Genomic DNA, 25,311 nt, shown 5'->3' on the forward strand with positions numbered 1-25,311 from the left:
TGGGGGGGGTGGGGGTGGGGATTGGGGGGAGCGGAGGGGGGCTCAGTTGATGGATAGTTGGGAGGGGGACTGATGGCAACATCAGTTGCAGGATGGGATGGGAAGGGGCGGGAGGTATGCTTTCTTCAGGTGTGGGGGGGGGCTGCTGGGTTGGATGCAAAGGGGTGGGAGGAGGATACGGCGGGTGGATGGCGACTGAGGGGGGGATGGGTTGGGGTTATCTTTGTATACATTTTGTTGATTGTATTTTTTGTACCTGTAAACCAAACTCTGAAAAAAAGACAAAACAAAACAAATTGTTGATATCAGATGCAGGGTTTTACAAAAAGAATGCCTCAACTACTTTGACTAAATAAAATAATAATAGATGTCCAAACATTGCAAATGGATACATATTGAACTCATTAATATGGCATGACATGATAGTGAATCAGAAATCCCTATGCCTTTTTATACATTGAAATTTCATGAGGGAAAGACAAAAAAGCTTAACTCTTTATAGTCTACATGGCAATAAATATAGGATACATGACTGAAGTGAGTTCCAAATTATGTGGAAAAACTTTGAGTGTGTTCTTGTCAAATGCCTAGCCCACTAAAAGCCCAATTCTGGAATAAACAAGTAATCTAAAATAGAAAGTAGCGACTGGGCAATGAATCGTGCCACACAAAGAGAGCCAATGTTCAGTCTGGAGAGGTCTTGCATGGTATGCCTCAGGATTGAAAAACAAACATTGGAGTCACTGTGATGCTGACAGCCACAAGCCATTCACTTTAGACAAATCACCTTCTGTATCCCTATTTAAAAAGATAGAAATAATAAAGTGCCAAACTGAATCTATTTTTGATAGACATGGATTACATGCTGACAAGGGCAATGACATGTATATTACAGTATATTATATTATGCAATTTCAGATTAATGCAAACCAAAACACTTATAGGACAATTCATTTTTTAAAGTATAATCAAATCCAATCAGATAAAATCTAAAAGGTCCAATGCAGTCGTTTTTATCTCAATATCAAAAATGTTCTCGGTAACAATGAAGTACCTTACTGTGATTGTTTTCAATTAAAATAGTAAAAAATAAACAAAAATAGCTTCTTAGCAAAGAGCAATTTCTCGAGCAAGAATTTTGCTAAGACTGTCTGGAAGTTGTCTGATTTGGGAGGGGGAAACTGAAAACTTGCTGTTATTGGCAGAGAGGTTTGCAACTCTCTTTCTTATTGGTCTATTAACTTTACAGCATGCTGATGTCACCAGGCAGGCCAAAATTCCGTCCCACCAAAACAGGCTGAAATTTCTGGCCATCTTTTCAAACAGCTCTTACATTAAAAGGGCACAGTACTATTCCAACCTCATAGTGTGGAAACATATATAGAAAACACGGGTATAGAAAACACGGGAAAACATTTTTTTTATTGCACTGGACCTTTAAAAACGTTTTGCCATGCTCAGGCTATTACAGGATTTGACTGACAAATCATTACCAGTTTACCTGCTTAACTATGGCATTTGTATTTTAGATAAATTACGAATGATTAGGCTACAAAGACTGACTAGCATCCCACTGGGCACACACTGGTTTAATCAACGTTGCTTCCACTTCATTTCAATGAAATTATGTTGAAACAACATGGAATAGACATTGAAGTGATGTCTGTGCCCAGTAGGATAAAGCTTAACCACCATGTGTGCCATAAACGCAAAATAATGTACCCCAATGGTCTTCACTGAAATATAATTTTAATGTAGCCCATTTGACACACATAAACCATTTTGTTGACATCCTTTCTTACACTTATATTTCTTTCACATACATTAGCAGTTATTTACAGTGGATTTTGGATAGCCTGTAAGTGGTGCAAAACATCACAGTATAACCTAAAGTTAGTCGTAGACCATTACTTACTTTACCTAACGTAGTCTGACAGCAAAGCGTTTGTTTGCCTTAAACAAGAGGACACATTAGTTCTACCTATAGCCCATCAATAACAAAACGCTTATGAGAAGGATAAGACCGGATACAATGCAATTTCAAGACAATCATCCAGGTGCAAAATCAATGAAGAATATACTGCAAAATCAATGAAGAATATACAAATCCATATACATGAAAAAGGCCTATCATATAGGCTATGTCAGTCAAAACATATTTGCAAATACAATTAATTAAACAAACAAATATATAAATGCATAATAACTTATTAATAAATCATTATTCAATAAGCATGATACATTGTCACGCGTGGAAAGCGCGTTCACGTGCGCAGTGTCTAAAATTGTCTTGTGCAGTCCTTCGATTATTTTCTCCAACCAAAACATTGTTCTATTCTCCATATCCCTTACAAACACCTCGCAAACACCTCGCAAAACGTGCTCTAAATGCCATTATCAGAAACATAACCAACATATTTTATTAATCCATACGCTGCATCAAGAAAAAAACATCCAGTCTTCCCATCCAGTACAAAAATGTATCTCTCTTCTCTGTTTCTTTCTTTTCCTCTCCTCCCTCCCTTTCACACACGTTCTCCCTCCTCCCCTCTCTCCCTGTCTATCTCTCTCCCGCTCTCTCTCCCTAGCATGGCCCTGTCTGTATGAATAATGTGCTGCCTTTTGTAATGAGGGCGAGGGGGGAAAAAAGACGCTGGAGTGTTAGCCTGCTCCATGCTCTGACATTGAAAATGAATGACAGCTTACCTGAATGCCAATCTTCATCAGACTGACACTAGGCTGACAACACAGCCTATACTCCCTTGCACAAACTGTGACGTCTGCCATGTAAGACCCCTCCCACCCCCCCACACACCACCCCACCGGCTCCTCGTATCCCCCCTCCCATCACCTCCACTACTCTCCCTCCAGTATTACCACACAAACCCCAGCAATGCGCATCTATTCAAATCGTGGAGTCTGCCGGCCCCCTGTCGGCTCATATTAAAAATTACCGTCAGACAAGCAACTGATATGCTACATTCATTTGAAACATTAGCAGACATTCCAGTTATCCAGTATGAGGATGGATACATTCTGTCACTTCCCAATGATGCAGTGGTGTAAAGTACTTAAGTAAAAATACTTACTTAAGTCGTTTTGGGGGGTATCTGTACTTTACTTTATTATTTATATAAAGTTAATGTTTACTTTTACTTCACTACATTCCTAAAGAAAATAATGTACTTTTTACTCCATACATTTTCCCTGGCACCCAAAACTACCCGTTACATTTTTAATGCTTAGCAGGATACCTATCAAGAACATCCCTGGTCATCATCTCTACTGCCGATGATCTGGCGGACTCACGAAACACAAATTATTCGTTAGTATAAATAATGTCTGGGTGTTGGAGTGTGCCGCTGGCTAATCATTTAAAAAAGTACTGTCTGGTTTACTTAATATAAGGAATTTTAAATGAACTATACATTTACTTTTGATAGTTATGTATGTTTAAAACTTTTACTCAAGTAGTCTTTTACTGGGTGCCTTTCACGTTTACTTTTTACTTCATTTTCTATTAAGGCATCTTAGTGTGACAATTGGATACTTTTTCCACCGCTGCAATGATAACACACCAGTGAAAAAAGTGCTTTATTTATAAAATTATTCACAAAGATCTATTATCCCAATGTAACAGTGGCAAAAGGCGGCTTGAGTCAGTAACTGAATGGTTGCTAGATCGAATCCGCGAGCTGACAAGGTAAAAATCTGTCGTTCTGCCCTTGAACAAGGCACTGTTCCTAGGCCGTCATTGTAAATAAGAATGTGTTTTTAACTGACTTGCCTAGTTAAATAACGGTAAAATATTTTTTTTGAAAGGACTTATTAGTTGTAAGATCAGTGACTGGGAAAACGTCTGAAAAGCATTCTAGTTGCCCATTGATAAAATCATCTAGTTGCCCACTGATAAAATCATCATCACGTTAGTTGGATTTATTGTGGTTAAACATTCAAAGTTAAAGCATCATTGTTTGTTGTTTATGGCAAACAAGAGAGCGTACACAATTTCAGATGCTGCTTCTTCTTGGAATAAACTACACTTCCCAGCACTCTATTCGGTATTAGTAACAACCACTTTGTAAGGCTGCTTATGGTCTATCCTATGAAATTGAGGTTTATTTGCAACCAATGGATCCAGCTTGTAGTTGTTATACAGTTTGCACGCAGGTGATAGTACAGAAGTGATTTCGTGCAAGTTCTGTTTCCGTTCAGAAATCCATTTTTTGGTGTTGTGGGTTATCACGAGCGGTCTCAAACTTTGAGTTATTTGGAAAGCAAGTTATTGAATCAGCACGCGCTCACAGGCCTGGATGTTGTGTTGAGTGTACGAGCTAGCTATTTAGCTAGCTAGGTAGCTAACTTTACTGTCATCAGCGGGTGCAAAATGCGACGTCTAGAGTTCTAAACGATGCAATTCGCATTCTAGGGTGCAACTTGTTTTGCAGAAACTCAATTTAACGCAAATAGCTTTGCTTGAGCTGAACAACAGCACTAGCTAACGCATATAGCTACGTTAGTTAGCTAGCTCACTTGAATCTCCTCAAGACGTGACTGTGAGCAGCTAACTAGCTCACTTGAATCTCCTCAAGATGACTGTGAGCAGCTAGCTAGGTTAACCCTTTGGTGAAGAATGGCTGGCACGGTAATGGGCGTGGGCACTGGGGTTTTCCTCATTGCTCTTATCTGGATTGTGGCTCTCGTGCTCGGGATGATCCTTTTGAGAGCTACTGGACCAGCTAAGTAAGTTACCGGTAGTTGTGAATACATACACACATGCAGGCCTAGCTAAATAGGCTACCTAAACACAGTTTTTACACATTATCTTGTGCAGACATGATGCCACACTGTACATTTGCATTGCCCCGAATAGCCTGCTTCTACAACCGCCATGCCAAGAGGTGAAATCACAGGATCATAGGTGTATGCTGTACTGGCTGTTCCACATCAAAACCCTGGCCTACACTTTTGTGGATTATACTGTACATTATCATGTATTTCAGAGGGATTATAATGTATTTCAGAGATTATATCAAATAGTTAGGCCCTACATGTTTTATACAGGTGTATGGCTATTGCACTTAGGCTAGCCCAGGGCCGTTTAACGGTCTACTGTCATTCGACTTTAGACCAGCCTGCTATTTGCACTGTTACTGGCTAGGTCACATGTTTCTGACTGCTACTGAAATGGTTATGTCAAGATTTTACTCTGAGAAAATGAATTGATTCACTAAAACGTGTAAAACGGGGTTAGTTTACTGGTTATACATATTTGATTGGGCTGATTGATGTTGATTGCAATGACCTTGGCCTAATTTGCATTAGTCCTAAAGAACACACAATCAAAAGTGATTACCGTCGAAATATTTGAAGAATACAATTTGACCCCATATGATATTAATGATATTTGTATTTTTTTTAACAGGCTAGGCGTCATCCCTGTCTTCCTGCTGGCCTTCATTGCCACTCTTATCCTGGTGTTCTTCCCCCGCAGCTCAGAGACTCCGTCACCATTCAAAGACATCGAGGTAAGTAATATAACTGTAATACAATTGTAATGCACACACACACGCACGCGCAAGTGTACTCCAGCGTAGAGGCAGCCAGCTGCAGAAGGCTCTTGGGTGTCAAAGGTTCTCTGTAGAAGTGGGAGCCACTGGTGTCATGTGTTTTCTAATATTGATACTCAACTAGGGATGGGCATTTCAGATTTTTACTTGAGTACTCGACTGAAAAAACCCATATATTTTTAGAACACAAGGCCCGCACTGGAAAGAAATATGTGTGCATTTATCTATAGGCCTATGCCAACAGTGCGCGACAATGGCTAATTTGTTATAACCATTATAGATAACAAATCCTAATTAATTTAGCAGACAAGACACTCTTATTTCCCGAGCCCTTATCACAGTCTAGACACCTATTTTATAGTAAAAAAAAGATGTGATATAACAGAATAAAATATTATATTTTTCCAAATGAAAAAAGTTGCCACTGCGAAGTGATGAGCATCTCACGTCTGGAACAGTTATTCTCAGTGATCATTTGAAACGGGGCTCTATTAGGCGAGTTGAAAGACACATTTTTTTCAGGGTTACAAAACAAAATCTGTATTTTTGATATTCCGATGTTCGATTTAGTTTATTCTGCCTGTTCTTTGGAGTTTTCTAAATGGATGAACAATTTCACATTGAACACTGCGTGGTGATGAAGTACAATCACGACATCTGTTTGAATAGGTCTAGGTTTAATGATTCTGATAAATATGCTCTTTGTGTTTATCAAACTAATATTTTTGCGTAGTTTCATTTTTGGAACTTGTCTATGTTTAGTGGGGTTATAGTTTAGGCTAAACAATTCTAAACGGCACTAGCGGTTCACAAATTAGCCAAAGCGAAAATAGACGGGACACAATCGTTCCAAAACTGCAGCTTGTTGGAACACATATCAGTCCATTTTGAATTTGTGATAAAACTGTTGTCATTTTGCAAGGAATGTTGCGTGTGTATCCCATCAGCTGGATACATTTTTATAGGCATCTATTTCTGTAGGCCTAACGAGAGCTTGAAAGAGAATTTAGGGAGAAGAACTGTGTGATGCTGGGCTATTTTTTTGTTGTTGGTGGTGCCCCGTAAATGCACATGTGCAAATAGAATACTAGAGTCAACGCAAATTAGCTTACTCTTCAAGACAACAAGTTGATGCTGTTGCTATACAATCTCTTGCTAACTAGTTAGCATAACAAATGACTAGTTAGACATTTTACAACTTTGGGTGTGTTCAATGTGGAGTGCGCTCGTAAATTCAGAGCGTTGTCAGATTGTCCGTTTTGTAAATTCAGAGTGTTTCACTCTCGGGGCGCACACTGGACGTTTGGGCCGAGAGGTAGAGTTGATTTGAGCATTCTGAATTTACAACCGCAGTCAAGGACCCAAGCTAACGTTGGGTAGCTTGCTAGCTACTTCCAGACACAAATGAGACAACACTGATCATTTTACTCGCCCTAGCAGAGCTGGGTAGGCTGTTTTTATTTTTTCCAAAGCGTTGGTGACTAACTGTGCTGCTGGCAACAATTTAAATATGCTTTTTTGCCAACGTTTACTGACACTGGCCGTATTCAACGGGTGTTGAGCGCTCGTAAATTCATTATTCTGGGCTCTAATACACTCAGACGAGAGTGCTCTGAAATCGGAGTAGATAGCCAGAGCGAATTTACGAAAGCACCCGAATGTCCATTGAGAACGCACAACGACTATACCATTTAGTTAAGCAAAGAAGGACGGGAATAATCAAGTCAATAAACGTTGGGTAGTTAGATAGCCTATAGTTAGAATACTGGCAAGTTTGATGTATAAGTAGCCAACGAACATACAGGTACTTACTGCTGTAATGATATGCTATGTGGGTCGTAAGGACAGAGTAGCTAACAAATTGTCAGCCAACATGTAATGTAACTTATTTGAAAAGTCATTACTTTATTACATTGCTCAACATTTTCTTAACATTTGTTATAATTAGTTAATGCAATTAATTTGTATCTGCTCTCGTTGTACTTCGGCTGCATATTTTCCACCATGTTCTTCAAATCTGAAAACGATGTGAAGCCACGCACATTTCCTGAAGAATTGCATTATGGGCCCTAAGGTACGGAAATAGTGTCCTTTGTGTGTATACTTCATATTTTGGCGAATTTAGTACCTCATCCGGTAACTTTTGGTATACTAACTATATCCATACTATGACCAATAAGCATACTATATACTCAATTCACGTCACAAATAGTATGGTTAGTATGAGTATTCGAGCACAGCTACAGACAACTGCCCCATTGAATCATGCGCATAATATTCGTGTCATTATTAGCTAACCCATCTATGGAATATGAATAGCGTATTGCGCTCATCAAATGATTCCCCTGAACAACAGAGGGATTTGTCCCAAACAAGTAAACTACAACCCATTTTTTTTGTCATGGTGGCTTTTGTTTTGTTTTGTGGCCCATGTACATTATGTAGGCCTAGCAGAGTGGCCTGTTGGCCCTGGCTGCAGAGCTGCAGTCAGAACATGTGGCGGTGTGTTTGTCATAAAGACCTGGTCTGGTTTATCTTTCCCCAAAGGCAGCGCAGCACAGACAGACTACAGCGCTTGCCTTTCCTGCTGCGCTGTCTGTGCATGGGAAAACCAGAAGTACAAAGAGGCATGGGCTGTGTCTCATAGGGTTGCCAAATTACGGGAACTTTCCATAAATTCCCTGGTTTTCCAGAAACCCTGGTTGGATGACTCCGGATTTCCTGCTTATTCCCTCACTATTCCAGAACACCTCCAACCGGGATTTCGGAAATACAAGGGAATTTATTGAAATTTGCAACCTAGTCTCAAATGACACCCTATTCCCTATTTAGTGGACTACTTTTGATAAGGCTCTGGTCAAAAGTACTGCACTATATAGGTAATAGGGTGCCATTTGGGCCGCAACATGGTTCTGTGCCTGTTTTCCTGTTAGTTTAGGCCAATGTGCAAGATCAGCTGACACACAGACCCGATGATTCAGGCAATCTATTTTCGACGATGCATTCATTATGCATTCTGTTTTTTATGTGAATAAATTCACTATTTGCTGTTCTGTCATGATACTTTAAAAATCTATTTTTCCACAGAAAAGTGTTAATGTATTTGGGTTTATGTAGTGAAATATTAATTAACTTTTAGATGAGTTTCAAATCTTAGGAATGTGTAAAACAAAAACATATTTTTATTGATTTAAAAGATGACCGGTGGGGTGCATAATTTCTAGGCCATATTCAAATAAAAATAAACAAGCGTAGCTAAAATAGTTTTAATTCGGCTGATTGCACATTGTAATTAGTTGTGTCAATAGTCTACAACTGGTGTACTAAACTATCATTACATCAAAAACCATACAGTTCGGTATGATGTAGCCTAAGCCTATTGAAACACACAAGGGCAGACCTATTACACATGCAATTTGCTTTTAGAAGGTGGTCTTATAGAAGAGGCTCAACCAGTTATTCCTTACCACAGAGATCCTATTAAATTACATGTGACTTACCTCTGAATAACTAGCTACTGTGTGTGTGTTACTAAGAGAGTGTGTGTGTGACCGACCACGATAATGTGTGACTGTGTATGCATGTGTCTGTGTGTGTGTAAGAAACGGCTAACCTCTTGCTGTTAAACAAAAACAAAATATCACAGCGCCAATTAGGCCGGCCCCAGACAGGGCCTCCGTACCGAACGGCTCGATGCCACATTAATAAAACATGGGCCCCAGCTCTGGGCTCCGCTTGCTGGCTAATTGGCAAATTAGAAAATTAGATGCGTTAAATGAGAGAACACTGCATCCGCCAGAGACAATGCCCCTCCACCCCTGCCCCGAAGCTCCCACCAAGGCCCCAGTATCCTATCTTTAGTCAGCAGTAGGTTGTTGCCGCCTCGTAATATTTGGCATCTGTACGGTGGAGCAGGTCTTCAGGGAGTTGGGTCTCTTGGTTAGTCATCTCTTCCACTCCTCCCCCAGGTCCTTCTGTTTTGTTCCAACAGGCAACGCAGTATAACCAACAACTGTCCAAGTGTAACCTTGTATCTAAGTCATAGGGACCGCCAGTTAACACACTGGCTGGGAATTGTATTGACCAAGATGATGGAACACAGTACTATTGACTCTTCTGTGATTTAGTGAATCATGTATTATATTAAATGAATCATATTAAGCCTAGTTAGTGTCTCTTTGAGGAAGGTTGGTCATAATGCATTCAAACTTTTTTTTGTGTGATTTGAATCATTTGTATTTTTGCGATTGTTTCAACTTACCAAAGTGTTTAGTTTTTTGAGCCATTTCACGTGGATGATGCAACACGTGATCATATTGTATACATTGAGAGTGATCATTATCTTTTAAAATAAGGCTTGTTATTACTCACATCATTATTAACAAGTCTCTTGCCCTATCATGTCCATTTATTGAATGAGGCCATGTTTGCTTGAGTACAATATAGTAACTGCCTGAAACGTGTGCATTTATAGAGCAACATGGGTCATGATCTACTAAGTCAAGTCAGACACTGTAACACATTTACCAAAGTCCATGTTAACATTTGGCTTATAAACATTTGGCTTCTAGTGAAGTAAGTGTGAGGAGAGAAGCCTGCCTTTCCTTCCCATTTCCCTCCAGCACTGATTACAGTGGCTCACTTGTGACATCTGTTGGAAGAAAGAGGAATTAGGATAATTAAAACACAAGTTACACATTTATCGGATATACACAGACCATCATCTATCCTAACTAACTCATTCATCATCCATTTGGACTTGGATCTACACTGAACCAAAATATAAAGGCAACATGTAAAGTGTTGAGGGGGTGGCTCATAATATGAGAAGAGTACTGTTAGTTTGGCTTTGTCTGTAATAAAGCCCTTTTGTAGTGAATAACTCATTCTGATTGGTTGGGCCTGGCTCCCCAGTGGGTCGGCCTGGCTCCCAAGTGGGTGGGCCTATGCCCTCCCAGGCCCACCCATGGCTGTGCCCCTGCCCAGTCGTGAAATCCATAGTTTAGGGTCTCATTTATTTATTTCAATTGACTGATTTCCTTATATGAACTGTAACTCAGTAAAATCTTTGAAATTGTTGCATGTTGCGTTTTATATTTTTGTTCAGTATATTTGGTCAACCAATGAACTGATAACTGTATGAACATAACAACCCTATCTCTCTACTCCCGCAGATCGTGGACACTTTCTTCATCGGCCGATACGTCCTGTTGTCAGTGGCCAGTGTGGGCTTCCTGGTTGCTCTGTTTGGCCTGCTGCCACTGCATTTCCTGCAAGCCGTCTATGCCAAGCCCTTGAGAACCCATTAGAGCGGAGCGGCCAGGCCAAGTTGACCCGTTAGACTGGTGGCCAGGGCCGTATGTGCAGCACTGGAGATGAGAAAAGGCCAACTAAGAGGGGCCCTAGTTAAATGGAGCACCGGACAGGTTGGCACCTGAACCAAAACACAGGCAGGGCCAATGTTTTCTCTGCGGTCAACTGTTGTGTTTGTTTTGGGCCAAACAACATTAAAGATAGGCTAAAATGTTGCCTGGTATCTCACCCTAACATAGATTATATGTTTTGATGTTTTGTATATGGATAGCTATTAGTTTGAATTGTAGTGGTGGGGTAGCAGTTGCATTAATGGAATGGATTTATCTCTTGGGCCTCTGAAGTTCAGAGGATAAGACTGATAGCTGTAATTTAACTGTATGTATATTTTTGACATTCCTTTTTTTTTTACTGAACTTGTATTCTTTTTTTTTACAATACAAATATTTTATGAGACAACTTAATTAAACATTTCATTGTTGGTTATCCCGCCTACTGAAAACAAATTCCTTCTAGCAAAATCATCCAGCATCAAAATGCCACTAAAGAACTCAGGCCTAGTCCTGCTGTAGCAGGCCCTGTTAAGAATATGCATAGCGCTGTTTGTCTACGTTCAGATGCAGCCAGGTGGCTTTTTGAGTGAGTTTGGTTAATTAAGATATCTTCTTTGATTACACTTCTCATAGCTGTCTGATTCATGAAGCCTCTCAAGTCAGTCAAGTAAATTGAATGAAGAGAGAACTGTCAGTAGCAATGCTGTGACATACTATGATGTGAAGTAGTAGCCCTCTCACATAGTTAAATGGAGTGATTGTGTTCATTAACTCCAGATGCATCTTGTGTTCTGTCACATTTGCCGGCATTTAAACCAGATAGATTGGATCTGCACTCGACTACATTGAAATGTAAATTTTTCAACTGACTGATGCCGTCTTTCTCGGTCTCATACCCCCAAACAATAAAACTAAGTGGGAAAGCACAAATTCTGGTTTTGCTGTTGTCCCACAAAAAACTTAATGCAGCATTTCTTTCCTTGAACAATGGGCGCTATTGTTTTTAAGTTATTTTGTAATTTCAACTCTCAGATAAAATTGCATAAATGCTCATCAGAAGTGTGCATTGTGTAGCGTTCACACGCATCTTCACTAATCCTAAAATGAGATGTAATCTCCAGGACAACAAACTGTAATCATACGGTATATCAAGTTTCCCTATATTACTCATATAGGGAAACTTGTGATACTGGGAGGCCAGGCCTGTAGAAATATCGTGAAAGACATCACACACAAAAAATCTATTCTAAAAGGAATCCAGTCACAAGCAGTAGGGGTACAGCAGGGGTACATTATTGGTAACATAGTACCATGAAACAAACAGGTTTCCTTTTGCCCCTTAGAGGATAGTAAGTAACCTATAAGATGGATGTCTGCTCTCCTTTATGTCATCAATCATTTATCTCTAATCATACCATTCTGTTGCACAGTGGCGTGGTTAGGATAGTATCACCAATGATTCCACAGAGTATGATGCTTTTTGCAATCTAGGGGCTCAATTTCCACTGCTCAGCCCCTCTCTTGGCTCCTTGCAGCCCCCTATTTAAAGTGCAAAGCCCGACGGGACGTGCAGTGAAATTCCAACCAGGATGATGAAAGAGAATCTAATGAATCAAAACCAATCCTATTAGTTCCGGCCCACATCTCCACACACTGGCCTTTTCTACACGGTCAGGCCCATCCACCACCACAGGTCCCTCTCACACAGTCTTGGAAATGGGTGGTGCAGCCTGGCATGGGATGGATCTGAGATCATTCAACACAAGGGGTATAGGTGGGGGGGGGGGGGGCTTCCTTGCCTGTAATAGAGCATGTGATTACCATGAAACATGATCTTCGCCATAGAGTGGTAGAATGTTTTGAAGCGTAGTGACACTTGTTGGATAGGATTTACCTGGGAGGTGGCGAAAACGAATGTGGCCTATGCATTGAAATGTTATCAGAGACTAATTACTTTGCAAATATGTGGGGGTTGTCGTTGAAATGTACCTTTTTGAAATGTTTTTCCTGCAACAACAGTCGCCATGCAGCAGATGCCACCGATTACCACATCTTTCAGCTGCCTCAGGCTCCAAATCTGACAGTTTAGGGCCTGCGCAAGACGCACGCCCAAAGTTCTTTGCTCCAGCCGATCCAACTCTTTCTCACTCTTTCTTTTGCTTTATCCCTTTTTTTATTATCATTTTTGTTACCAAACTCCCTCTCTGGGGAGTGGGAAAATGGGCAGAACAAAGCGTCTGGGGGTTTGAAGCTCTTTTGGAACCTCGATCCAGAGCCTTTGTGGAGCAGCCAGCTGGACATACAAAGAGATGGGTGGGGGGACTGGAGAGAGAGAAAAAGAGAGGGAGAGAGAGATGTGGGGGCAAAGAGGTGTGCAAAGCCTAGGATGTGGGAGTGGTGCTTGGTTTTGAAGCAGGGGAGGGGGAAAAGGAGGGGAAGGGGAGTGTGCTCCTCCTCACTAGAGCCTGTTTTGAGATGCATTGAAGCAGAACTCCTGCCTTGCCCCCCGCACCCTATCCTTCATCCTCCGTTCCTGGTGTAATATGGCCAGTGTCATCAAGCCTTTCCCCTCTCATCCAAGCTAACCCTGAAGATCCTCTATCAGTGCTCCAACACCCTGACCCATGGTTAGAGCATCCCTTCCATGCTGTTTGACAGGAGACAAGAGCCAATGGTTTAGCACTGCCGGTATTGACGATGGATCTTTGATCCACTCGGCTGGCAAGTTTTCAGCAGGCCTCCGTTCCCAATTTGTTATAGGTTTCAAAACTATACATATTTTTGTTGAGGGCTTATACAGGGGAAAAGCCCACCAAAAATGGGTGAGCTGCTTCTAAATCCCTCAAAGCCTGAATTTGATTAAGGCTCCCTGTCCAACGAGTGGAACTGGGAACATCCAAACCTCCAGTGAGTCCCCTCACTACCCTGGCTTGGCTGGCTGCTTCACCATAGCTGGGAAATTAGTTGTTTTGGGGGGTAGAAATTTGCTTGGTGCAGTGTTGCCCTGGCAACTGCCGATGTATTTTTGGGGCAGAGGACTGTGGATTTTCTCACTGCCGCCCCGGTCTCGCTCCATTACGCCCTTTGTGCGAGGCCAGAGGGTGCTGTCAGTGCCCCACACACTCTAGGACAAATCCAGAGTCCCAGGAGCCGGCGTCGCCTCTTTCCTCTTAGCCCTCTCTCAGGAGGGGATTACCTCCTCCCTGGGTGAAGATGAAGGCCCAATTTAGAGGTCAGAGTGCTCTCCAATGGCCTCCTGTCAGCTCAGACCCGACGGCCCATCACGGGGCAAAGCGTGGCTCTTCGGGGATCCCTCTGTGATTGTGGGGAGAGGTGTCCGAACATGGGCCACCTCCCGGGGAAGGGGTTATGGTGTCAGGCTTTAAAAAGACTGTGGTCGTAATGACGGAGTGAGAGATGGGTTGTCTGTGGTAGATGGTCACTGTGGTCCAAAGGAAAGATCTGTGTGTGTTTGGTGGTCTGGTCAGTTCATACACAGGGAGGACAGGACACACCTGTTGGTCTTGCTCTTTGTATCAATTGGATTCAGAGTGATTTTCAATGGAATAGCTCAATGAAGTGTTGAAGAAAGGGTTAACGATGCAAGAGGTGTTTGTGCTATTGACTTGGCACAGACATGTTCCTGAAATGGAATAGTGATAGCTCATTGAACTCAATAATTAGACTTCGGAGCTGAATTCACATTGGAAAGATGATGTAGCCAATCAGATATGAAAATCAGGGTGGTTTTATGAGGTTTACAGTTTGGTTAGCTATGTATCGTAATGTGTACTGCTCACTGCTGAATAGATGCATACAGCAGAAGTTTTCCCTCTGCTGTATGCATCTCCCTGCCCCATAGTGACTTTTAGTACATCAACGTCAAGTCTGTCATTGTCCATTAGCGGTTGCTGAGCACAAAGAGAAAGTTGTCAAGAGGTTGTTGGGATAAAACCCATGATCAGGTCTGATGTGTTAGCCCAGCATGGTACCTCTGTTACCTCTGTTCCCCCAAGTCCTCTAGTCTCCAACCAGCTGGACTGGATAGTGATTGTTGAAACATCGGACCAGAACGTTTCGACAAGGTCGTTGTAAAAAACTTTTGTCTGATTGTGATCGCTGATCTAAGATGATGTACGAGGGCTCCTACTGTGCGAGCAGGCGGCTACAAATTTGCCTTGCTAGTTGCACTAGTGGGGGGTGGGCAATGGGTATTTGAGTTGCCTCGTTAAAGGAAGACCGCGAGTGAAAAAAATAACCCTTTGTGGCCCTTTTTTTCCCTTTCCCTTCTTATCAAAGGGAACTGGCGTTCTTCTGGCCAGATAATTGATACGTGAGCTCCGAAAATTGAAATTGTCACCAGTGAAAATGAATTATCTACACCTCAACAAATGAGAATGCACCGGCCTTGATGTCTAGCTTTGTTCCATCTTGCATTTGGCTTTTCATGGCATATTGTAATATTCCTTGTTGTAAAAGCATGAATATCCTCCAACAAAGGCTTACCCTTTCTTGCATTGATGCATTTAGAGTTTTCGGAGAGGGTCAGAAACACTCCCTGTCCAATCCTTGGTCTAAAGCGCTATGGGCAGAAAAGGGGGGCACACAGTAACAGATACCGCCTGCCTACTTTAGTCAGTCTCCCTTGAAAAAATTATCTCAGAACACAAACCAATGGATGGGGAGGCGTGATGCATATCCAATCCCTTTGATGTTGCAGAGTGGAGAAAGTGGTATTGTGCTGGACTTGATCAGTCAGCTGGTAGACACTTGATTAATGGAACTGACCTAGCTTTGGTAAAACAGGCTTCTCTGTATCCTCCCCCTGCCCCAAACTCTCTTCCCTTTCTCCTCCCCCTCCAGGCCTTGTTTTCTGTCCCCCTGCTCCGTGCAGAACGAATGACACATATGCTGTTGGAGGAGACAGGACCCCTTGGTCCCCTTCTCTGCGCTCCTCTCCCAGTATGGGGCCTGAACTTGTTTTTCAATCATTGTTTTCCCCCCCAACATATTTTACCCCCCCCCCCAAAGAAAAAAGAGGCACAGAGAAAGAGAAGTGAGAGAGCAAGGAGAGAGGCAAAAAAAGAAAGAGGGAGGGAGAGAGGGAGAGAAGGAAGGAGAGCACAAAAGCCAGGGTGCAAGGAATATAAAGAAAAAACATTCTTTATAACAATCTCCAAATAATTTAACGCAGGGAGGTCTAAGAGTTGTCTGGGGAGAGACTAGCTGAGATGTGCCTGTTGGGGCTCTACCAGGGGCAGAGATTGTGCGCTAGGCACGGAGCTTTGGCGTAGAGCTGTCATCCAGATAGGGAAGACGCAGAGGCTAGAAGATGCAGGTTGGAATGTGTCTGCTCTGGGCGACCTGGATCTATACCTGGGCGGAAGGGTCACTTCAATGCCAATGCACATGTCTACCTGAGCCGGGATTGGCCGAGGGGTCAAAGACACAGGTCAAGGAGCATGTCCGTCATCGATTGGAGCACCAGCAGCATCGGCCTCATAGGGACAGGCCACACCGGAGAAAAGGTAAGCACCACCCTTCCTTCCCCCCTGACCTTGCTCAAATGTCTTTTGAGGGAAACCTGTACCATAGTAAAGAAGGATTGATGAGCTCAATAGTGTTGTGGAATGCTAATGCTATTAGCCCAGTCGGTTCTCCATGTTCCACTATATCCATCTTTGGTGCAGTTCATTGCAGTATAGAAGTTGTGGAGTTAGGCTATATCATGAATTAATAATGCTTTCCTGCAATTAGGCGTCTTATTGATAATGCATTACTGATTAGGTAATGTATATCTGATCGACTGTCGGTGTATCAAAAAATAGTACAGAATGACATCACCAAGTTGGCAATCAAAGTCTAAAGAATGTTGGTCCCATACATATTTTGTATCCAATTAACTACTTATGAAAAGTGAAATACATAAATGATCAGTTCTATATGAATTATGCAAGCTTGTCATTTGCATATGAAGTGCATGATTTCTTTGTAGAGTGAGACGGCTATGCCTGCCCCAAGCTGTTATGAGAAACATTGCACTCATTATGTGTCCCAGTGTGTGGACCAATGCGTGACATCTTGAAGATGGAAAACACAAAAGAAAATGTATTGGACGATTGATAGAAAACCAGTATAAGTAGACTTGGGTCAGATTCATCCGAGTGTACTCTTGTTCCTGTATTGGCATCAAAATTGTTGAAGACCTCATTAACTGCAGCCAATAGGTTTGTTCCATGGCATTCTTCTTTCAACTTGTCTTTAGGAACAATTGTGGCTCAAACAGTTGACTTAGAACTTCTTCATGTTTATAAAATACCTACTGGGTAAATTCTTTAAAGCCATCCTTCAGCACATATTTAACCCAACATCATTTCCATGCCATGTGTTTAGAGCAAGCCATCCTTTTTCAATCTCTAAACCTTTTGAAAATGTCTGGAAGCTGGCCGGGGCCATCTAACCCGAGTTGTTGGATCAATATAAGCTTCCGTCACCTCGACTGGGCCTTTTTAAACCGAAACAATTGCCGGTTCACTAAACAACACTTTATTTATGTGTTTGTTTGGAGGGAATGGACTACCATTGGTAGTTCTCCCTTTCTCTTCTCACCATCTCCCTCCGGGAGCCCTGTTTTTACAGGATTTGGGGTAATTGGGATAAGTAACTATTAGCTCCTAAAGTCGTTTTTCTTTTCTCCTCACGGCTATACTCTAGCCGTGCCTCCTTGTTTCTGCTGTAATGGATCACTAGGTGATGACATCTGAGTGTCTTTGTAGCAGGGTGTAAAAGAGAGATGTATCCATTTTGGTTCAATTAAAATGTCTCAATTAAAACTCTAAACGCTAAAAGAAAACATCAGAATGCATCTGTTATTCTTAAGGCCTACGCTGCATGCATCTGTAGGCTAGAGCAAGTCAAACCTCTCCATAAGTCATTTAAATCAGTTGAAAAAGGCTGATAGCAGATGTTATTGTGATTGCTTCTATCTACAAAACAATTCTTAGCATTTCTCATTTTTTGCTCTGCAACTTCTTATTTTTAGATTAAATTCTACCATGATTAACCATGAGATATGATTGCAAGAACTGTAGAATGTCACCAGTTCATGAAATATAAGATTAAGTCATTTCCATGTATTGTTTAGAAGCATGGGAGCCTCCTCATTTCCTGTCTTTCCATGCAGTGTTGACAGAGCTGCTGCTACAAATTGTTTTCAACAAAAAAAGACGACCATTCCACATTTTTGGCTGTATTACACTGAGTGTACAAAACATTAGAAACACCTTCATAATATTCAGGTGCACCCACTCTTGCTCTCAGAACCTCATGGACTCTACAAGGTGTCGAAAGCGTTCCAAAGGAATGCTGGCCCATGTTGATGCCAATGCTTCCCACAGTTGTGTCAGGTTGGCTGGATGTCCTTTGGGTGGTGGACCATTCTTGATACACATGGAAACTGTTGAGTGTGAAAACCCAGAAACGTTGCAGTTCTTGATACACTCAAACCAGTGTGTCTGGCATCTACCACCATACCCTGTTCAAAGGCACTTCAATATTTTGTCTTGCCCATTCACCCTCTGAAGGCACACATACACAATCCATGTCTCAAGGCTTAAAAATCCTTCTTTAACCTGTCTCCTCCCCTTCATCTACACTGATTTGAAGTAGATTTAACAGGCGACATCAATAACGGATCATAGCTTTCATCTGGATTCACCTGGTCAGTCTATGCCATGGAAAGAGCAGGTGTTCCTAATGTTTTGTACACTCAGTGCATAATCATTCAAAGGACGCAGGCAACCAAATATAAAGGCAACCAATATACAGTAGCTTATGAGGATCAATATTGCTGTAGACTACCCGAAGTGATAACCTCAAATTGGCACTTCAAATGAGGGAACATTGAAATATATGTAAACAGGCTTCAACGTACCCCAAATGCAAATTATCTTATTATTCTATGAAAAAGTGTTGCATTTGAGGAAACGATGTTCAAATTAACCCACAATAGCCTATATCCTGTGTAGACTGTGTGGCAGCGCTTTTATTCCTCTGCAACTATCCCAATGATGTGTTGGTGATTAGAACGGTGGCTTAAGCCCCTCATGCGACGAAAGACACATTTTCAGCCAGGGAGTTAAAACGGGGGAGTGTCGCATTTTTTAGGCGGCGACCTGTTGCCACTTTGCCTGCCTCTTCTAAAGGTTCACATGGCAGTCACTTGGGACTGTTGCTAATTGCATTGGTGCTCTCTTGGATTTAGATAAGGTGGTCATCAATGTGTGATGGAATGGCAAACGAAACACCAATGGAATTATCTGGAAAATCTTAATCAATCTGGAGAAGAAACCTCCTCAAATGGAACTTTGATTTGTGCGTAAAACAGGAAACGCGCCTCCTCAAGTGAAGTAATATGCACCAGATAGGTGAACGATGCAATAACGATTTGTTTACATACTTCGGAGACCTAACATAAAATGACGGAACAGATGTTTATAAGAATGTTGGTAGTTTTCGCCGCTCTTGGAAACCTTGCAGGTGAGGCTGTTATTTGTATATGATACATGTAATGTACTGTAGGCCTATGGTAAACATATCAGCTAATGCATTTATAGTTTATTTAATTATTACTATTGCTAGCAATTTGAGTAAATAAAGTTAATTATAAAAGTTTCCCCTGCCTATATTTCCACCCTTTTTTTTTCCAATGGCTCTGTTATTATGGCCTGGTTTGTGAGGCCTATTTGAATGAATTGAGCTCATTCTCAAAATAAGTTTCTAGTGGTATCAGGCACCATTTGTTTATTGATAGGCTAAGCTTTTTAACACCAGGCTTTAGCCATATGTGATACATAGCAAATAGAGTTCTCTCCTGTTGGTGATTTTTGTTTGTTTCCCCTGCTTGCTTCAAATCATCTTCCTACTTTTCAATGGCACTTTGTTGTTCAGTAAATAATTAACAGTTGATGTAGCCTACAGCACCTGCCGAGTCAGCCCATCTGTTTGACACAGTACTAGACTATTGTTATTCCAATCTTTATGGAAGTGACCATTTAGAAAATAATATTAGTCTACTCTATAGGTTTTGTAAATAATATGCATATTATGCAAATATTTAATTGAAACCGCTTTACATTTTTCAAAATCATTTTATGACTTAAGTGTGGGCTCTCCCTCAGGAAATAGCTTTGTCTGAAACAATATAAACTTTGCAAGCCACTGACAAAAATGTCTTACCTCACAATCAGGGGTAGACCTATGGCTAGCCTAGTGTTGCAAATGACATTTGCAAGATTAGCTGATTGTAACACATCTGAAATCCTATCAAAATAATCTTGACAGTCTTTGAAAGCATGTCATCTCGTACATGATGAAAGCATCCATCAGATAGCTGTTCCAGTTGCAATGTTCATTATCAAAATCAACACAACCAAATATAGCCTACCACAGCTCAATGGCCAGAGTCCAATTTTTATCCAATAGTACATAGCGCCAGTGTAAGCCTTAGCATCAATAGTGTTTTGACATTGCCACTCAATAAAGGCATTGTCGCCGGGGCAATAATAGCAGGGGTCCACTGCCACGCACTCAGTGCACAGGTGACAGATTTCCCTTTGAGCCCTCTTGATTGTGTTTGCGTGAAGGAATGTTGTTCTATTGTTTAGTGTGTGGGGGGTGGGGGGGCAAACGGCCTTGCGACTGGTTTAGCTTCCTGTCCCATACAGGAAGTACCACAGAATCCCCCCACTTCCTCCAACTTGGAGTCATCCAATACCACGGGCCGAACAATGGAATTCCAATGCTGCTGGCCTAAGAATAGGCATTGTTTGTTGGTAGCCGGTGTCTATGCTTGTTTGTGGTGGATGCTTTTACTTGAGTGTGTGAGCTGACCCTGAACTAGGGGCCACTCTCTGGGTGTGGTGTCTCTACTGTAAAAGCCCACTATTACTGACTCTTAAGTATACCCTTGTTCCACTTTGAAAAGAGGACCACACACTTCAGACTACTTCAGTCAGAGTTTGTTTGAGACCACTTTGGGACAAACATGTTTTCCGCACTACCTCTCCATCTGTCATTAGCCTTTGAGTCATACTGTACTACATTGTTGCTCTCCAACACAGTAAAACTTGTTTTTGAAGGTGGGAGTTGCTTATGGCGTGAAAAGCATTGGCGAGACTCCCAAAGGAGATGCTTGTTGACGTATGTAGCCTAAAACACTGACCCAAGATTAGATTGTACACGGCCTCCCGTTACGTGAGTTAGGAATGGAAGGTCATCCATGACTTGTGTTTGTTTGTGATATTACTAGAATGGGTGTATGAATCAGTACATCCCTTGGGACCTGATAGAAGGAAAGGAATATTAATGTAAAGTTAGTTTTTTGACTGTCCATGAGACTTGAAATAGTCTATCCACCTCTCATTCCATGGCTTACGGCCAGACCAGCCTGAATATGCTTGATCTCGGAAGTTAAGCAGGGTCAGAACTGGTTACTATTTGGTTGGAAGACCGCTTGGGAATATCAGATGCTGTAAGCTTTTTGCTCACTAGAGTATTCTCTTATAAACACAGTAATAATATCAGGGCCATTTTAAAATGGAATGGCTATTCTAGTTCCTCAAAGTTTTTGAGTTACATGAACTTGAAATAGTTTATCCAACTCTTGTTCCATGGCTTACGGCCATACCAGCCTGAATACACCCGATCTCGTCCTCTTCACCCCATTCATTGCTAAATGAATAGTATGCATAGTAATAGTAATAAACTATTGCCAGAGCTTCTGTGAATTAACAGATGCAATAGCCTATTTTGACAGAACCTTAGTTTCTCCATCGTTCCTCCATCCACTGTTTTTGTTCCCTGCAGGTTCCAGGCTGAGGGCGGAGGTAGTGGAGGTAACCCCGCTGATCGTCCACCACCCCTCAGACGTGGTGGTCAAGGTAGGCAGCCCTGCCACCCTCTCCTGCCGTGCCGAAGGCACACCCGAGCCCTCCATCGAGTGGCTCCACAATGGCCAGCCCCTGGAGATGGACAAGCTGGACAGCCAATCGCGGCCCATCGTTCTGTCAGGGGGCAGCCTGTTCTTCCTCAGGGTGGTCCCTGGGAGGCGGAGTCAGACACAGGGTGTGTACGCGTGCGTGGCAAAGAACAGCGCAGGCAAGGCCACCAGCCGCAATGCCTCTCTCTATATCGCAGGTAAGACTGTGGGGAAGTCTTTCAAACTAGATGGACATGCATTTATCTTGTCATACAATGCCTTCAGAAAGTATTCACACCCCTTGCCTTTTCCACATTTTGGTGTGTTACAGCCTGAATTTCAAATGGATTAAATTTAGATTTTGTGTCACTGGCCTACACACAATACCCCATAATGTCAAAGTGGAATTATGTTTTTAGAAATGTTTACAAATTAATAAAACATGAAAAGCTGAAATATCTTGAGTCAATAAGTATTCAACCCCTTTGTTATGGCAAGCCTAAATAAGTTCAGATGTAAACAATTTGCTTAACAAGTCACATAATAAGTTGCATGGACTCACTCTGTGTGCAATAATAGTGTTTAACATGATTTTTGAACGACTACCTCATCTCTGTATCCCACAGCAGTACATTTCAAACACAGGTTTTCCAGTACCTCGCAAAGAAGGGGGCACCTATTGGTAGATGTGTAAAATAAATAGCAGACATTGAATATCCCTTAGCTTAGAGCAAGGTGAAGTTATTAATTACACTTTGGATGGTGTATCAATACACCCAGTCACTACAAAGATACAGGCATCCTTCCTAACTCAGTTCCCTGGATTTCACCATGAGGGATTTCACCATGAGCCAACGGGGACTTTAATACAGTTACAGAGTTGAATGTCTGTGATAGAAGAAAACTGAGGATGGATCAACAACATTGTAGTTACTCCAGAAATGCTACCCTAAATGAAAGAGTGAAAAGAAGCCTGTACAAAATACAAATATTCCAAACATGCATTCTGTTTGCAATAAGGCACTAGTAAAACTGCAAAAGACATGGCAAATAAATTAACGCTGTTCTGAATTCAAAGCGTTATGTGTTATGTTTGGGGCAAATCCAACACAACACATCACTGAGTACCACTCTTCATATTTTCAAGCAGGTGGTGGTGGCTGCATCATGTTATGGGTAAGCTTGTCATCAGCAAGGACTAGGGAGTTTTTTAGGATAAAAAGAAACAGAATAGAGCTAAGCACAGGCAAAATCCTAGAGTAAAACCTGGTTGTCTGCTTTCCAACAGACACTGGGAGACAAATTCACCTTTCAGCAGGACAATAACCTAAAACACAAGGCCAAATATACACTGGAGTTACTTACCAAGGCAACATTGGATGTTCCTGAGTGGCCTGGTTACATTTTTTTACTTAAATTGGCTTGAAAATCTATGGCAAGACTTGAAAATGGCTGTCTAGCAATGATCAGCAACCAATTTGACAGAGCTTGAAGAATTTAAAAAAGAACAAAGTGCAAATATTGTACAATCCAGGGGCCTCATTTATCAATCATGTGTAGGCACATCTGTGCATAAACCATGCGTGGGATCATTTCCACGCAAAGTGTGAGATTTATCAATATGCACGTTTGCTTGAGAGTGTTAGTAACTTTACGCACAGCCATGACCATGCATAATGCTCAATGCCAAGTGTAAGGGAACTTCCTGTCAAGTGTAGAATGGGGAAAATATATGTTGAACATTAAAACAAATCGAGGGTAATAATAGTTGTATTTCCATTGTGAATTCATTAAACATATCTTGACAGTCATATAACTTGACTACATTAGTGCATTTGTTCCAATAATAATCCTTATAAAATACAGTCATTTGTTAAATTAGAGTTACGTGTGAAAGTGAAACCATTGTTGAAATACTATAAAAGACTGAGATAATGGGAAATGTCACGAGGCTGATCTCGCTCTATTTGAAGATTTGGCACGCTGCATTTCGTAGAAAGCGTGTTTATAGAGACAGGTGGGATTGTTTTTGGCAGAAAGTTCATATTGGTTTTGGGAAATTATCTGATGAACCAATTTGCGAGGATTTAAGACCTACTTTAAAAAGACAAACGCATGCCATTCCAGTGCAAATCCAAGTGCTATCCACCCTCGGGTCTTTGGCAAAATGCATTTTTCAGCGGGAGCTTGCCGATCAGTGTTTCACAACCAGTAGCGGATTTCGGTATAGGCGACATGGGCACCGCCCAGGTCACGGGGCGCACTCCCCAAAAAATGTGTAATGGTGACATTTGTGCGATCGGTTTTCCATCGCTCATTTGCACATCACGTCAATGATATCATGTCACCGTGTGGGACTGTGGGTCAATTAACCTTGTCGGAGTGGGCGCCCTGATTCTAGTTTGTGAGCTAGGCAGGCTACTGCCTGGGAAGGTCTCCCACTCAGAAGTACGAGATGGGGAGGTTGACCTCAGGTCTCCCCACTGGAAGCCCGAGGTAGGGGACCAGGGGACTCCATCAAATAGTGCACCTCTAACTTTGTACAGTACTAATGCAATTAGTAAAATCAGTCACACCACGAAATGCTACCAAATAAATCACAATTAATTCATAATACTGTGAATATATAGTTTCACAGACATATTGTTGAATTTTGTTCTGGTTTGTGCCTAATCGTTAAGAATAATATAAAACCAGTCCAAATGTATCCAAATTTGTGGACTGCTCTCAGAATTTGTCTTGCTCTTCCAGTGACCGTAGCTCAAGCAGAGAGGCGCTTTTCAAAGCTAAAGTTCATCAAATTCTACCAGAGGTCCACCATGTCACAGGAATGCCTTAGTAGCCTTGCTGTCATCAGTATTAACCATGCAATTGCTGAGCAGATTTCTTATGATGATGTAATTGATGACTTTGCATCAAGGCAAGAAAGATCAGGGTTTAGATGGCAGTTGAGCAATTTCGTTTGTGTTTCTTGTTTGAAGTGCAGTAGTGTAATAATCAGGTTATTCTATTTGTGTGATATAGGATTTGTGCAATTTAGTTTTATTTGTGTTGTTTTTGTTAGCAATAGGGTAATAGTGTAATAATTTGATAATCTTTTTTATTTGTATTTATATACTACAATTCGTTTTTATTTGTCTTTGTTACTTCTTTTGGATATTTTTGAATCTTATTTTTGCGTATATTTTTATATTTATATCATTTTTAATGTTATGATTATTTATTTGTGCTGTTCCAAATGTCTGAATAAAAATTAGTTAGTGCAGAACGGTGCTTTTTTTTGTTGGCGGGGGGGGGCGTTCGCTCAGGGAGCCATACAAGCTAGAACCGCCACTGCTCAACCCTCGATGAGGTAATGTTTTGGATACAATCATCAGCAAAACAAACTGTAACATAC

General features: G+C 41.5%; 3 protein-coding genes across 4 annotated transcripts in view; 2 read left to right on the forward strand and 1 right to left on the reverse strand.

The window, feature by feature from the left end:
* Nucleotides 1-2,782, reverse strand: part of LOC139530512 (uncharacterized) — a 100,879-nt gene extending 98,097 nt beyond the window's left edge. Inside the window, exon 1 of the mRNA XM_071327005.1 lies at nt 2,707-2,782. The gene's annotated coding sequence lies outside the window, so the exon portion shown is untranslated. The remainder of the gene's footprint in view (nt 1-2,706) is intronic.
* Nucleotides 2,783-4,019: 1,237 nt separating this feature from the next.
* Nucleotides 4,020-11,369, forward strand: LOC139530520 (transmembrane protein 218-like). The gene is made up of 3 exons (XM_071327013.1): nt 4,020-4,743; nt 5,426-5,528; nt 10,745-11,369. The coding sequence occupies exons 1-3, from the start codon at nt 4,634-4,636 to the stop codon at nt 10,877-10,879; spliced, it is 348 nt and encodes a 115-aa protein (XP_071183114.1). The 5' UTR covers nt 4,020-4,633; the 3' UTR covers nt 10,880-11,369.
* A 4,654-nt stretch (nt 11,370-16,023) lies between these two features.
* Nucleotides 16,024-25,311, forward strand: part of LOC139530530 (roundabout homolog 4-like) — a 29,766-nt gene continuing 20,478 nt past the window's right edge. The window contains exons 1-2 of one of the 2 annotated variants that reach the window (XM_071327024.1): nt 16,024-16,464; nt 21,803-22,132. In XM_071327024.1, coding sequence (XP_071183125.1) covers nt 16,269-16,464; nt 21,803-22,132 — 526 coding nt within the window. In that variant the 5' untranslated portion in view covers nt 16,024-16,268. Of the gene's footprint in view, nt 16,465-19,032; nt 19,475-21,802; nt 22,133-25,311 lie in introns of those variants that run through there. The other variant, XM_071327034.1, reaches the window with a different exon arrangement.

Source organism: Salvelinus alpinus, chromosome 1 (assembly GCF_045679555.1).
Source record: "Salvelinus alpinus chromosome 1, SLU_Salpinus.1, whole genome shotgun sequence".
In the NCBI taxonomy this organism is placed as follows: domain Eukaryota; kingdom Metazoa; phylum Chordata; class Actinopteri; order Salmoniformes; family Salmonidae; genus Salvelinus; species Salvelinus alpinus.